The sequence below is a fragment of the Plecotus auritus genome (assembly GCF_963455305.1).
Source record: "Plecotus auritus genome assembly, chromosome: 9".
In the NCBI taxonomy this organism is placed as follows: Eukaryota; Metazoa; Chordata; class Mammalia; order Chiroptera; family Vespertilionidae; genus Plecotus; species Plecotus auritus.
The window spans coordinates 19,748,549-19,762,220 of NC_137783.1; the positions used below are offsets into that span (position 1 = coordinate 19,748,549).

Here is a 13,672-nt window from a genome sequence, read left to right on the forward strand (position 1 = left end):
TATAGTAAATTACTAGGTTTCATACTACTTGAAATAGTTTCTCTCTATGTGGTTATGATTCCAACACAATGAATATTTAGGTTCACTTATTTCATTTTGTGTCTGCCTTTTGGGGGGATTACTTATTTTTTTTTAAAATATATTTTATTGATTTTTTACAGAGAGAAAGGGAAAGGGATAGAGAGTTAGAAACATCGATCAGCTGCCTCCTGCACACTTCCCACTGGGGATGTGCCTGCAACCAAGGTACATGCCCTTGACCGGAATCGAACCCGGGACCCTTCAGTCCGCAGGCCGATGCTCTATCCACTGAGCCAAACCAGCTAGGGCGGGATTACTTACTTTTAATTTTGTTGGCTAAGTATATAAAATATGTACATAGTTCTAACGTCAAATCTACAAAATAAGATATAATCAGTGAGGTAGCTTTTATTTTGTCCTCTCCATTTTGTTTCTCCCTTCTTCTATAGATGAACATTAAAAAAAACATTTTGGTTATCTTTACATATTGTAGCATGTAAGCAAATAAGTATATGTATTTGTATTTCACTTTCCCTTTTTAGATAAATGGTTGCTTATTATACAAATTTTTATTCACCTTGACATTGGTCTTTTAACAACATTTATGTTTAGGAACGTTATTGGTTTATGTTGTGGCTCAACCTGCCTGGTTTGCCTCTTATTATTGTGTGACATCATCGCCACACTCTGCCATTATGTGATGACATTCTTATGTCATCATTACCAAGTTAACACGATTACACTGTCAGGTTGTCCTTTTGTTGCTGGATTGTGTGCCTTGTTACAGTGTCACTGATTTACATGGTTATTTCATTACCACAATACAGCCCTACATTATTAATTAGTGCATTGACCCATCATTTCCTGGTTCATATTAGTAAATTGTCATATGGTTATCCTGTTTCTGAATTACATCATTACACTATCATTACAAGCCCTACACTATCACTTGTACCTCATGACACACTTTACTGCATTATATTATTTAGGATCATTTGTTTCAGTATTATACTATCACTCTATCACACAATTACCTTGGCCCATTCTACCTAAATGCAAATTTGGAGGATACGAGGGTGGGGGCAGGAAGGTATCTTCCAATTCTACATCCTAAGGCCAATTTACTAGTACACCCAAGCTACTGCTCTGTAATTCTCTCTATTGGCCATCATGCCCAGGCATGGCAAACTCAGGCATGTGTACTCAGTATATAAAGTCATGCTCATTGTTTCAAGTCTCAAGTCAGCCTCTCTCCTTACCTCTGATAGCCCCACCAGCCTCTGGGAACACAAACCTTGGAGGCAGCCATATTCGCCCTATCTCTCTACCTCACCTTCAGATCCAATCGGCAGCCAAGACCAGATATATCACCTCAGTGAGGTTGCCAATAGTCCTTTTAGGCATCTTTGAGATGGAGCCCACTCAGCATACCTCATTCTCCTCTGCCCCTCATGGGAGACTTCACAAATCTTTCTGTAGTCCCTCCTTCCCTCCCTCCCTCCTTCCCTCCCTCCCTCCCTCCCTCCCTCCCTCCCTCCCTCCCTCCCTCCCTCCCTCCCTCCCTCCCTTCTCATAACTGCACCAGCTTTCTAATGGTCTCCCTGCCTTAACCGTTCCTTCAGACATCCTATCTGGCAGCCAGAATTAACTCGGCAAATAAAACTTTGCATCTGGCCATCGTTAGAAGCAGTCAATGACCATCTCTGCCATCAAGGGAAGGAAAAATGGCAGTCTTAGCCTGGCATTCATTGCCTTGTAAAATTGGTCTCCCTCTCCCTCATCCCTTTCATCCAATCAGTATCCAAGTCCTGTCAGTTCAACTTCTGGTACATATATCAAAATTCATTTTGGAAAGTGCCTTTTCTAGGTGTTTATTCCCCTCCTCTCCTGATCAGGCCATGCTTCAGACAACCCTCGTATCTGCCCAGAGCATGCTTCTTCCAGACCCTTGGCTATGCTCTTCCAGGAAGCCCTCCCAGAAATTCTCCCTAGCATTCTAACCCCCAGCTCTCAGTAGCCTCTCCCTTATCTGAACTCACTTAGCTCAGCTGTTTTGGGTCCATCTGATGGGGTCACAAGTTTACTGTTTTCTGACAATTTTTTATCTCTCCAGCCACCCCGCCAGGCTCTAAGAATAAATACATGGACTCCATTCGTGTGAAACTTACATTTTGGTGGAAGTACAGACAATGCACAGGTAGGGTGAAATGTTGATGAATGAAGAAGTTTGGGATCTGTGAAAATTCATTAAGGGGTTGAGGAAGGCTTCCTGGAGGGAGTGACATTTAATCTAAGATTTCAAGGATGAGTAGGAGTTAGTCAAGTGAATGGTAGGAGTTGGAAGGTAGAAAGTTTTTCAGGCTGAGAGAGAAATAGCGTGTGTAGAGCCAAAAGAGAAGGTCAATGGGGCTGGAGCTGAGAGAAGGGGAAGCATACTGGAAGTGAGGCTGGGCTGCTGGCAGAGGCTGGGGCTTTGTCCTTCTCAATTAAGTTAAAAGTTTGGACTCTATCCCCTCAGGTCCATGGGGTTCCACCAAAGAGTGTTAAACTGAATTTTGTGGTGGGGGGAGGGGGTACAGCAGGGTATTATTTGTATTTTTAGAGATAACTTCAACTGCAAGTAAGGACCTAAATTAGGAGAGCAGGCAGAGCCACTGGTGGCCCAACCTTGGGTGATAGGGGGAAGCTGGAAGCAAGTGGCCCAGATATGTTTACAGGAGGTTGAGCCGACAGGATTTGGATTCTGATTGGTTGAGAGGGATGAAGGAGAGGGAGAAGTCAAGGACAACTGGTGGGATTCTGGCTTGAGCATTTGAGTGGAAGATGGTGCCATTATCTCAGATTAGAATCAATGGGTGGCGCAATCATGTTTTGGACTCCACACAAAGAGTCACACAAGATGGTTGAGGTTAATGATAGTGAAGTACAGGGAGTTATAGCTTCTAACCCTGTCAATGGGTCAAAGAAGGCTTCCTGGTTAGGGTAGCTAATGGCAAGGCCATGACTAAATGTGTTGTATGGTACAGGGCCTAAGATTGGGATCTGGTGGGGCCTGGAAGCTGAGGGAGCAAGAGGCCTGAAGACTTGGAAGTGGATTCAGGGTGGCCCAAGTCCTGGGTGACTCTAGCCTTGGTTGGTGACAGACGGCTTGGTTGGGCTGGGCTGCCCTCTCCTCCTCTGATAATTAATCCCGCACGGGGGCCTTGGGCGATGACAGGGCTGTCTAGCGTGCACTTAAGCATTAAATGACCAATTTCTGTCAGACTAACTTCCCCAGCCTCTCTGTCCCCTCCTCTGCCGCCCAGCCCCCGTCTGCACCCCCCCTTCCGCTCCCTGCACTCCGAGTTTTTCAGCAACTGATGGCTCCTGGTTCATTTCTGTGGAATTAATTGGTCCCTGAATGAATTCTGTTGACAGGGCAATTTATCATGTGTTTGGGCTGACAGTGCGGGTGTCTTGGGGTAGGGGGGGTGGGGAGATGAATGGGGGCCCTGAGATGAAGGGGGGAGGGGCCTGGGTTGGGGTGAATATTGACCATAGATGGGGGCCTGAGAGACACCAGCCCTAAGACTTAGGGGGCCATAGAGTACCCCCAATCATGGCTTCATTCTTTGCTATAGATCATTGATTCCTTAAGTTTGAGAGAAAACCCCAAATTGGAGAGGACCCACCAAACTTTGGCCTCTCCCCAACTCTTCAATCATCTCAAATGAGGGTGTCTTCTCTGGGAAATTCAACATCACCCTACATTAACTCTCTGAAGGCTGGAATGGGGCCTGAAGCACTGGGAAAGAATAAGCCTCAGTGTGTGTGTGTGTGTGTGTGCACACTCATGCACTCAATGAGCGAAGGACTGATTAGTCTGGGGGGTAAGGGGGCTCAGGTCCCTAGGGAGTTGGGCGCTCAGCCGGCCTTGCTAACAGGGGCCTAAGGGACTAGCTAATTAGGATATTGGGATGGTTGGGCAGGTGGGGGTGTCGGGGAAGGCAGGAAATATAGTTGGCCCCAAATAGCTGCTTCCTTTGTCTTCTTCCCTGATCCCCTCAATGCACCCTCAGTGGTCCCCACTATTCTTCTCAATGCTCAAAGCCCCTACCTCTAGAAACATCTGGGCAGACACTGGGAAGAGAGATAGAAAAGACAGTACTAACTCCCTAACTCCCAAGATGGGAGAGATGACAACAAATAAATAAATCTATGCCTACTCCTTCTCTAGCTTAAAAAGCTCCCCATCCTTTTTCCCATCTGAGTGTACCCATCCCACCTCTATGAAACTTTCTTGAACTTCTCCTGATCACAGAGATGACTTGAGAACCTACAGAAGAATAGAATGTCAAATGGGAAGGAGCCCTAGAGGCCATCTGGTTGTACACACGAGGAAACTGGGCACACAGAGAGAAGGGGGCTTGTTGAAGCTTACACAGTGACCTTGTGAGCCAGCTTCTGGGTTCTTCTGCTATTGGTTTGGAGATGCCTCCATACATACATGCTTTCTGTTCCACCTCTAGGTTGCATATGGGTGCTGGGAGTTCCTTGGGAGGCTGGGTCTTCTACAGGCCTCTCCTACAAAGTATTTGAGGCCATGCCTGGACACTTGGGGATGCACAGTCACAAAGGTCATACCATGAGAATGGGCCCAAGGTGCTGCTGGGGTTCATCAAGTAGGGTGGCCACACGGAGAGTGATGTAGATGAAGTGAGGGAAGGGAGAGCAGTGTAGTCTTGGAGGGCCAGAATGCTACATCCTAAGAGATGGAGCCAGCCAGGGCAAGGGGAGCTAAGGCTCTTCTACTCATGTGACTTAGGTGTGCTCTCCCTCCTGCTGCCTGGCAATGAGCTCCTACTTCGCTCAAAGACTTCTTTGTGAATTTCCAAGAAAAATGCTCCCAAAACTCTATCCTTCTTAAGACTAGACCCAGCTCTGTTCCCCATACACTCAGCAGACAACAATTGTGTCTCCTGTAATTTCTCTGAACAATCCTAGCCAGTCCCCTTTTCCTCATGACCTTCTTCTCCCCAGAATAATTCTCTGGTTCCTCCTCACCCATCACCCCTATGCCTCCACCATATTATTTCAGGCCCCCTTTCATAAGTCCCTCATGTCCATCTCTGAATAGCCTCTCTTCACCCTGGCTGCCTCCCATCCTCTGCCTCAGTCAGCAGGCTTGTCCATAGACCTTAGCCCGAAAGAATCTTCCCTTGAGCTCACTAGCAACATATTCTGGCCCTCCTCATGTTCCCCTCTCTCCCAAACCTTTCAAAAGAATTATTTACACACTTCATCCTTCTATATTCTCAGGTCTTAGTCACCCCGTCCTCTCAACTCCCAGCAGCCCTTCCTCCACCCTCAGAAAGAATAGCTTTCAGGTAACCAGGTATCCTCTATTCACCAAATCCAATGACCATTCCTTCAGTCCTACAACAAAAAGCAAAATTTGGGTTATTCTTTAAATAATTATGCTTTATGTGTCATGGACCTGGCTGTCTCTTGTCTCTTTATTTTTTAAAATTTTATTTTTCAACAAACTCAAAATTACATCAAAAGCTATACTCACGGAAATCTCATTCTTACCCAGTCCCAATCCACACTCCTCCCTCCTCAGAGGTAGCCATTTGCATTAGATTGTTGTTCATATTTTCAATGTTTGTGTATATATAAGCAAATTTAATAACATTCTTACTTTCCTTCTTTCTTGCACAATGTGTCCACTGTTCTTCAGCAAACAGAACAAAAATCTGTCATCATGGACTTAACATCCTAATGGGAGAGGACAGGAACTAAACCAATAAAACATAACCTGTCAGGAGGTAGTGAAGAATGTGAAGAAGCAAGGGAAGGGAACAGAGAGCGATGGTGGGTGTACAATATTTTAGGTAAGTTAATGAGGGAAGGACTTGTTGGAAAGGTAACACTGGAGCAGAGACCTTAAGGAAGTGGGGGGCCAGTCTATCTGGATTACATAAAGTGCAAATGCCTTGGGAAGGCTTGTGCCTGGTGTAATTAAAGCACAGAGGCCAGTGGGCTCAGAGCACAGTGAGATGAGGAGGTATTGGGAGGTGAGTTAAGAGTGGTGGTGGGGGTCAGGGAGGGTGGGAGTGGGAAGGCAGACAGCCAAAACTAGTAGGGCCTTGTAGACCAGATTTAGGATTCTGACTTTGAGGGAGGAGAGGAGCCACTGGAGGCCTCTGAGCAGAGGAGAGTCATGATCGGCTTTACATGTTGGGAGAATCACTCTGCTGCTGGGGGAGAATAGACTGGAATGGTGGGGTAAAGATGGAAATAGGAAGACCAATTAGGACTTCTTTTGCAAATCCAGGTGAAGGATCATAGTGGCTTGGACTGGCATGGTATAGTGCAGATTGTTAGAAGTGGTTAAATTCTGAACCTATTATAAAGGCAGAGCTGTCTGGTTTTGCTGGTGGATCAGATATGGGATGGGAAAGACAGAAGCAGTCAATGAAGCGGTCCTTGACTGAGATGAGGAAGACTGGGGAATCCCCTTAGGGTTTCCATTAGGCTTTGCTGCTAATGGTTAATGGCCTTATTCTCTCTATACTTCCTAGTGCTGTGTCCTGAGAGAGGGAATCATTGAATCAGCTTGGAGTCAGTCATTGGCACAGAGATGGCAGGAGGGGGTTGAGTGGGACAGCTTCCTTTCCAGCATGGTGTCCTGGCTCTCAACTATTTTAAAGCTTCGTCTCCTGCCACCTGATGCTCCAGCCACATTCTATCTGTTATATTTCCATGCTTCCATGTCTTTGTTCCTGCTGTTCCCTCAACCCAGGACACCTTTCTTAATCTGTTTAGAACTGTCATACTTGGTGTAGCTCAACTCTGGGGGTGGGCTGGGGATAGGTCTAGCAGAGTCAGAATTGGGTCAGTTATGGAGAACAGGCCCTATTTGTGTTTGGGACATGTATATGGGCCTGAAGTTAGAACAGGCAACTGCTCAAGGACTATAGAACATGTTTCGGGGATCCTCAGGCTGATTCCAAGCAGAAACCAACACCCCAGGAGAAACAGCATGAAAGCTCTGTACAGAGGTGGTCACTCTCAACAGTGGGACGCTCACTGTCCAATTTGGTATGAGGAGACCAGACATAGAACAGAAGGTAAGGAGTTCTGGTGGGAACCAGGTAAGAGGCCCTGACTCCCAATTTGATGTTTTAGGCAAAGCAGCGCTCCCAGTCTGGGAGCCCCTGGAGCAAAGCCAGGGGCTGGGGGCCAGGTAGCCTGCTATATATGATGAGGGCAGCATTGACTGGGCCAAACCAGCGCCTTGACAGCTTCCAGGAACTTACCTGCTAGACATCAGGCAGTAGCCAGGAGTTCTGCCATGCTGGGTTTTGATGGGTTCTGAGCAGGATCTCAAAAGTGGGGTGAACATCTCGCAGGGGGTACAAGATAATTCATTTATCATAGAGAACACTAGAGCAACAGTTACCAACCGGTGGTCCGTGGACCACTGGTGGTCCGTGAGGTCCGAAAGGTTGGTGACCACTGCATTAGATCTTCTATGTCTATGTATTCCAATCTCACCTTTTTACTATTTTATGTCTTATAAAATTCATAATATGTTAGTCCAGTTGTACATTTGTGGAATTTATAAATAAGTAAATATTTAAATAAATATATTATACTAGATGCCCGGTGCATGACATTAGGGAACTGGCGGGGGGAGGGGGGTCCCCTCAGCCCGGCCTGTGTCCTCTTGCAGTCTGGGACCCCTTGGGGAATGTCCAACTGCCTTGGAGGCGGGATAGGCTCCTGCCACCACTCGCCAGCTGTGAGCCCGGCTTCTGGCTGAGCGGTGCTCCCCCTGGGGGAGCACACTGACCACCAGGGGGCAGCTTCTGCATTGAGCGTCTGCCCCCTGGTGGTCAGCGTGCATCATAGTGATCGGTCATTCCGCCCTCAGTCGATTTGCATATTAGCCTTTTATTATATAGGATTATATAGGATTGGAGGTACATGTTAAGAATTCTTTTTACTGATAGGATGGATGATTTAAAATAACTTTGAAGATCACCCTTCCAGGAAAATGACAGTCAAGAGGGGCAGTACCAAGCAAGGTCAGAAGGTGGGATTGTCATTTGCTGAGGTGGGGAATTGGGAGGGGCCACAGGGAGAGAGGGAGGAAGAAGGGGATAGACTTAATTAGGGGCTTGCTGATTTGTTGGGGATCCTGCATATCCTCCTGAGGTGTCACAGGGGGTGAAGCTAGGCAAATAGGCTTGGGGAAAGAAAGGCCCCTGGGATCCTGGAGGGAAGGAGGTGTCTGGGACACACTGCTCCCAGCCAAGAGGATGTCCTGGCAGCTCAGAGTATCAAGAGCCTTCCACGAGGAAGGAGGCCCAGCTAAGAGCTGAGTTGGGAAGGTATCCCAGGGGCAGAGAACGAAAAGTCTCCAAGGGCGAGGTCAGGTGAAGGTTGCCGCCTTTAAGGGAGGGCGGGAGTTGAGGGGCTGTTGAAGGGATCAAGACCCTTCCAAGTATCTCAGATGCTGCCCGGGCAATCCTGGACAATCACCCCATCCTTCCCCCAAATGGGAACAGAGACACAGAATAGGCACAGATCCTTCACTGCCTCCCCAACGTCCGCCCTCGCCCCCCATCCCCCCGCCCCTCCGCACAAGAGCGGTAAGAATGTCCGGAAAAAGCAAACAGTTCTCCCGCTTCCCCCCACCAGGCCCACCTAGGAACAACCCACGCGGTCCAACAGAAATGGAAGCACCACGGACCCACAGACTCCTCTGGGGACACAACCAGACCACACCAATCCTAATTGCTGCTGGCGAGGGCCCGAAAGACACGGGGGCGCGCGAGGTCCTGTGAGCTGGCAGGTACTACCCGAGTCTCCGGAGCTAAATTATGGCAAGGAAACTTGTGACAAGCGTCTGCGGTCCCGCGGTCTCAGTGCAGACTTGCGGGATAAAATTGCGGCTGCGCGGAGGATTGGAGAAAGGAGGCAGGACAGCAAACAATCCCCACCCTCCACCCACCGGGAGAGGGCCTCTGACGTTGCGTTTTGAGTCTGAACCCTAAATCTGGGTGCGGGTGGAGAGGCAGGGCGACCATTGGCCTGGTATAGATGTGTAACCCGAAGTTATTCTTAAGTTTTGGAAAGCTCCTTGTCCCAAGGGCGGGTGGCTGCGGAAGGGCCCACTGGTCTGGGCCTTCGCCTGCTTTCAGCTGCCTCCACGGGCGTCTTGGTAAAGGGGTGGCAGTGGGAGTGTCTTGGGGAGGATCACTGAGCGGGTTATTGGGGGTCCACCAGTGTGAGGGGAGGCCTGTCCCAGAGACAGGGAGAGACAAACCTGGAGCCATGGGGAGTGACATACAAAATTTTATTATTATTATTTATTTATTTATTTATTTATTTATTTATTATTATTATTATTATTTATTTATTTATTTCTCATGTGCACAATAAAAAAAGAAAGAAAAAGGAAAGAATCAAAACGAACCGATGCGCTTCAAGTGGCCAGGGAGACCAGAGCTATGGGGGTTCTCTCTCGAGGGTTCGGCTGGGTCTTGGCGCTGGTGCCCCCGCCCGGCCAGCCCCCCCCCGCCCCCCCAGGACTGGAATGGGTCGAGCCTCGGAGTTCGAACCTCGGTGCCCTTGCCGCCCCGCTCAGGCCACTGGAGCCTGGCTAGACGCCGGCTGTTCCCTTAAACTATTCTCTTTTCTCATTTTCCTTTTTTAAATAAAAAGGCTCGAAGGGGAGAGAGATCTGGGCGAGGACTCCAAGCCTTTCGTATTTGTTTAAGAATTTTTATTTATTTATTTATTTTCACTTTCATTGACTTTGTTTCTGTTATTTCGAGTCGTCGCGATCCACGGGTGAGGAGACATGCAGGGCGCATCGCCGCTACCGAGAGAGCAACTACGGGGCGGGGCGGCCCGGCCCGGCCGCCGGCGGCCCGGGGCGCACGGGGCACAGCCTCGAGGGGACAAGCCCGGGAGTGGGGCCGCCACCTCGGAGTTAGCCTGCAAGGGCAAGGCGGCCGGGGCTGGGCCGAGGAGAGAGGCCCAGGGAGGGACAGAGACAGAGACAGAGACAACAACGGAGAGAAAAGGACGGAGGAGAAAGGGATGGAGAAAGGGGAGAGATGCGCAGGAGAAAGATGAGCGGATGAAAACATGGAATTACAGAGAAACAGCCAACAAAACAGAGGCGAGAGGAGTCCACAGGACCATGTTCGTCGTTTTGCATAGAGATTTCTTTCGTAATTTTTTTTGTAACATAAAAAATGCACCCCCCTCCCCCAGGACGTGCTGTGCTTTAGTGGGCGTGTAGCTGTGTCCCCCCTCCCCCCAACCCCCCCAGCGAGCGGCGACTCTCACAGCACAGAGAGCGGGGCATATCTACAGGCAGGGCGGGCGGGCGGGCGTCTGGGACTCTACCAGGCGGGGCGGGGTGGGGTGGGGAGGCGGGGCGGGGTTATATACAGTGGGGGTTCGCCTTCACACGACACACATCTTTTTACAGAGCAGCAGCCTGTTGGGTTTTTGTTTTTTCCTTTTTGCAAAGATCATCGTATTAAATAAATGTAGACTTTTTGCGGTTCTGTTCAGTTCCTGCCGGAGGAGGAGCTGGGGGTGGAATGGACAGCCCCCCACTTCCACCCCGCCGCAGCTCAGACGTCAGCTCAGACCCTGCTCCTGCCATCGGCAGATCCAGAGTCTGTGTCGGGGGAGGGACAGTGCCCAAGGCCTGTGGAAACTGGTCCTACGGCGCTGGAGAGCCTCCGATGGGGTGGTGAGACAGGGAGCAGCGATGCAGAGCATCGTGGGATGGGAAAAGGACGGGCAGGAGGGAAGACAGGGCGGTCACAGACGCTGAGGTAGGGGCAAGGTGGGGCTGAGTCTCCTCACTAGTAGGAGGTGCCTGGGCCCTGGGGAACTGGGGTTCTAGTGGAGCAGGGGAGAGCCCAGAGTCGGGCTCCGTGGGTGCGGGCTGCTGGGGCCTGCGTGCCTTGGTCCCAACCTTGCAAAGACCTGACGACCCCCACCTTTTTCGCTAGAGCCCAGCCGCCACTCCACTCCACCTTTCGGGGCGGGACACACTCGGAGGGTGGGGGCAGTCCGGCTGGCGCGGGTGTAAGGGCGTTTTCCCCGAGGGTTAGGCCGGAGGCTCTTCCTCCTCCTGCAGAAAATCAGTTTGTTCTTCATTTCCTTTGCCCAGTCCCTCCGGCGAGGCCTCCTGGCGAGTCGGGCTGCTCCGGGGCTGGGCCGCGCTGCAGTCCGCGCTGATTGTGTGTCACAGAACGTGTCCCCGCGCACAGCGGCGGCCCGGCCCGAGTCCCGCGTTGTGGCCGCTGGTCGGCTCGGGTTCAGCTCGGGCGAGGCCGGAGCGAGCTGGGTGAGCCCTCCTCGATGCACTTCGAAGTCCAGGCAGCGGAGAGGGGCGGGGTCGGTGGGCCCAGCCGGCCCTTGGGTCTCGCCCGAGGCTCCACTAGTCCTGTCCGGCCTTGGACCGGGTGACGCGAAGGGCTGCAGGTGTCCTGGGTGGGGGAGGGGCTGGGGCGGCGGCCAGGAGGCTGCGAGTCGAGTAGGTCCTCCCTCCCTCCGGGGTGGGCGGTCAGACAGGGACGATGTGGAGGCCGAAGCTGTCGGCCTGGAGCTTGATGTGGTCCCCGCGGTAACTAGTGGCGGTCATAGGCAGCGGCAGCAGCGGCAGGGGCGGAACCCCGGGGGGCGGCACTATAATAATAAGGGGAACCTGGAAGTTAACACAGGAGAAGAATGGGCTGGGTGAGAGGACAAACAGGAGAACAAAAAGAGGAAAGAAAAGCAAAGACCTCCCGGGGCTCGGGTCCGGTGGGGTCTGGGCAGGAAGACCTGCTGGGCTGAGGGGATCGGAGACCTGCATTCCCTGGGGGGAGGGGCCCCATCGGCGACCCGCCGCCCGACTGCGGACCTTCCGGGGAGGCTGACGGTGGGGCAGCCAGGCCCTTTCAGCGACTAGGGAGGGAGAGGAGGGGAAGGGAGGGCGGGAGGCGCGGGGGTCCGCAAGGACACCGGGCCTCCGTGCTGCACTATGGGCCTGCCCCGCCGGCACCCGCCCCGCCGGCACCCGCAGGTCCGGTGGCTGGGAGTCGGGCGCGTCGAGGAGCAGCGGCCGAGGGGGCGGCGGGCGGGCGCTGAGCCGCCGGCCTGCCAGGTGGCGTACTCACTTAGTAAGGCGGGGTTGCTGAATCTCCAAGCCTCGTTGTAGGCCGTGTACTGGGGGTGGCTGTACGGGTTGCCGGAGAATTCGCTCCCTGCGGGAGGGTGGGGGAGTGGGGATCAGACACGCGCAACACCGAGGCGGACCCGATGTTGCAGGCTGTGGGCCAGGCGAAGGCGGAGCAACCCACTGAGTCCGTGTGGGGGGAGCCCTCGGTGCGTGTGTATGGGGGGAATGCAGAAGCACCCGCGACCCTCGCACACGGGATGGAGAGACCTGCGGGCGGTGCTCTCCTAGGACACCTCGCCGGGGCGTCTCTGGCCGCCTGAGAAGGGTTTATTCTGGTTCCAGGCACGCCTACCCCGCTGCGGTGGAGGACAGGGTCTTTTTAGCGCAGACTCTGGTTCTGGGAGCCATCGCCCCACGGGGTGGAAGCGGGGGAGGGTGGCGAAGTAAGGCCCTGGGGACACTTTGTCCCAGAAAGTCCTAAAAATGGTATCTTAGCACTGTGCCAAAGCAAAGGGCTTGGGTTCTGCTGGGAACCCCCCTCCCACCTTTCCCTCCGAGAGACTGGACTGTGGGGCACGCAGCAGGGGAAGGAGGTGGCGGGCAGCAGGTGGACTGCCTGCCCAGCCGTGAGCGGTGAGCGGAGGGCCCCGCGGGCTCCCAGCCCGTCGAAAGCTGCTTCACTCCCTCCACGGGAGAAAGGCCAGATCTCCGGGTTTCCCCCTCGCCCTTTCTCCTGTGTGATGACCCCAGACTGTTTACAGTGATCCCTAACCGCGGGTTAAGTAGAGGAGAAGGGGCCCCTCTCGGAGAGGGAGCTGGGGTGGGGGTGGGGGATGCAGCCACTGGAAAGCCTGTTTATTGACGAGGAGGGAAAGCATGCGTGCAGCAGGATAATGAGCTTCTGAGCTCAACTGTGACCAAGAGGAACTGAGCTATCTCCTTCCCCATCGCTAATGAAACAAGTGTAATTTCCTCATCAGCACTAGATTCTGTTTAACGACTCCCCCCTTGCCACCACGAGCTCTCTGCGCTCCCCTCATCCCCACCTCCTTACAGACTCCCCCCTCCCTCACCCCACCTCTCCAAGACCTTCTCCAGCCTCCACCAGCTCACTGCTGGGACCTTCCTGGAAGAGTCTCCTTGTTCTCAACACTTCTACTCCCCCTACACCACATCTGGGTACGACTCTCCTCACCCACACCCCTCAGCTCGTCCTACCCAGTTCCCCTAAGTCTCTTCAGCCCCCAATCTACCACACTCGGCAGCAATGCCCTCTTAGCCGTGCCCCTCCCCCAACTCTGCTTATCCAGGCTGTCCCTGGATGGACAGCCCAGGAAGGGGGCCAGTCACCCTTTTCTACCCACCCCCTTCCCATGAGAGTTGAGCTTCAGGGAAGGGGCACACAAGAAGGCAACCATGGGGAGCGGGTGCAGGCCCAGGGAGTCTCACTCTTATTAAACAAGAGTTTTC

At 52.3% G+C, this 13,672-nt stretch overlaps 1 protein-coding gene across 4 annotated transcripts in view; it reads right to left on the reverse strand.

The window, feature by feature from the left end:
* Nucleotides 1–9,617: 9,617 nt before the first annotated feature.
* PAX2 (paired box 2) overlaps nucleotides 9,618–13,672 on the reverse strand; it is a 90,018-nt gene continuing 85,963 nt past the window's right edge. For 3 of the 4 annotated variants that reach the window (XM_080643232.1, XM_080643234.1, XM_080643233.1), the window contains exons 11-12: nucleotides 12,201–12,287; nucleotides 9,618–11,727 (exon numbers count right to left, since the gene is read on the reverse strand). In XM_080643232.1, coding sequence (XP_080499358.1) covers nucleotides 11,606–11,727; nucleotides 12,201–12,287 — 209 coding nt within the window. In that variant the 3' untranslated portion in view covers nucleotides 9,618–11,605. Of the gene's footprint in view, nucleotides 11,747–12,200; nucleotides 12,288–13,672 lie in introns of all 4 variants that reach the window. The other variant, XM_080643235.1, reaches the window with a different exon arrangement.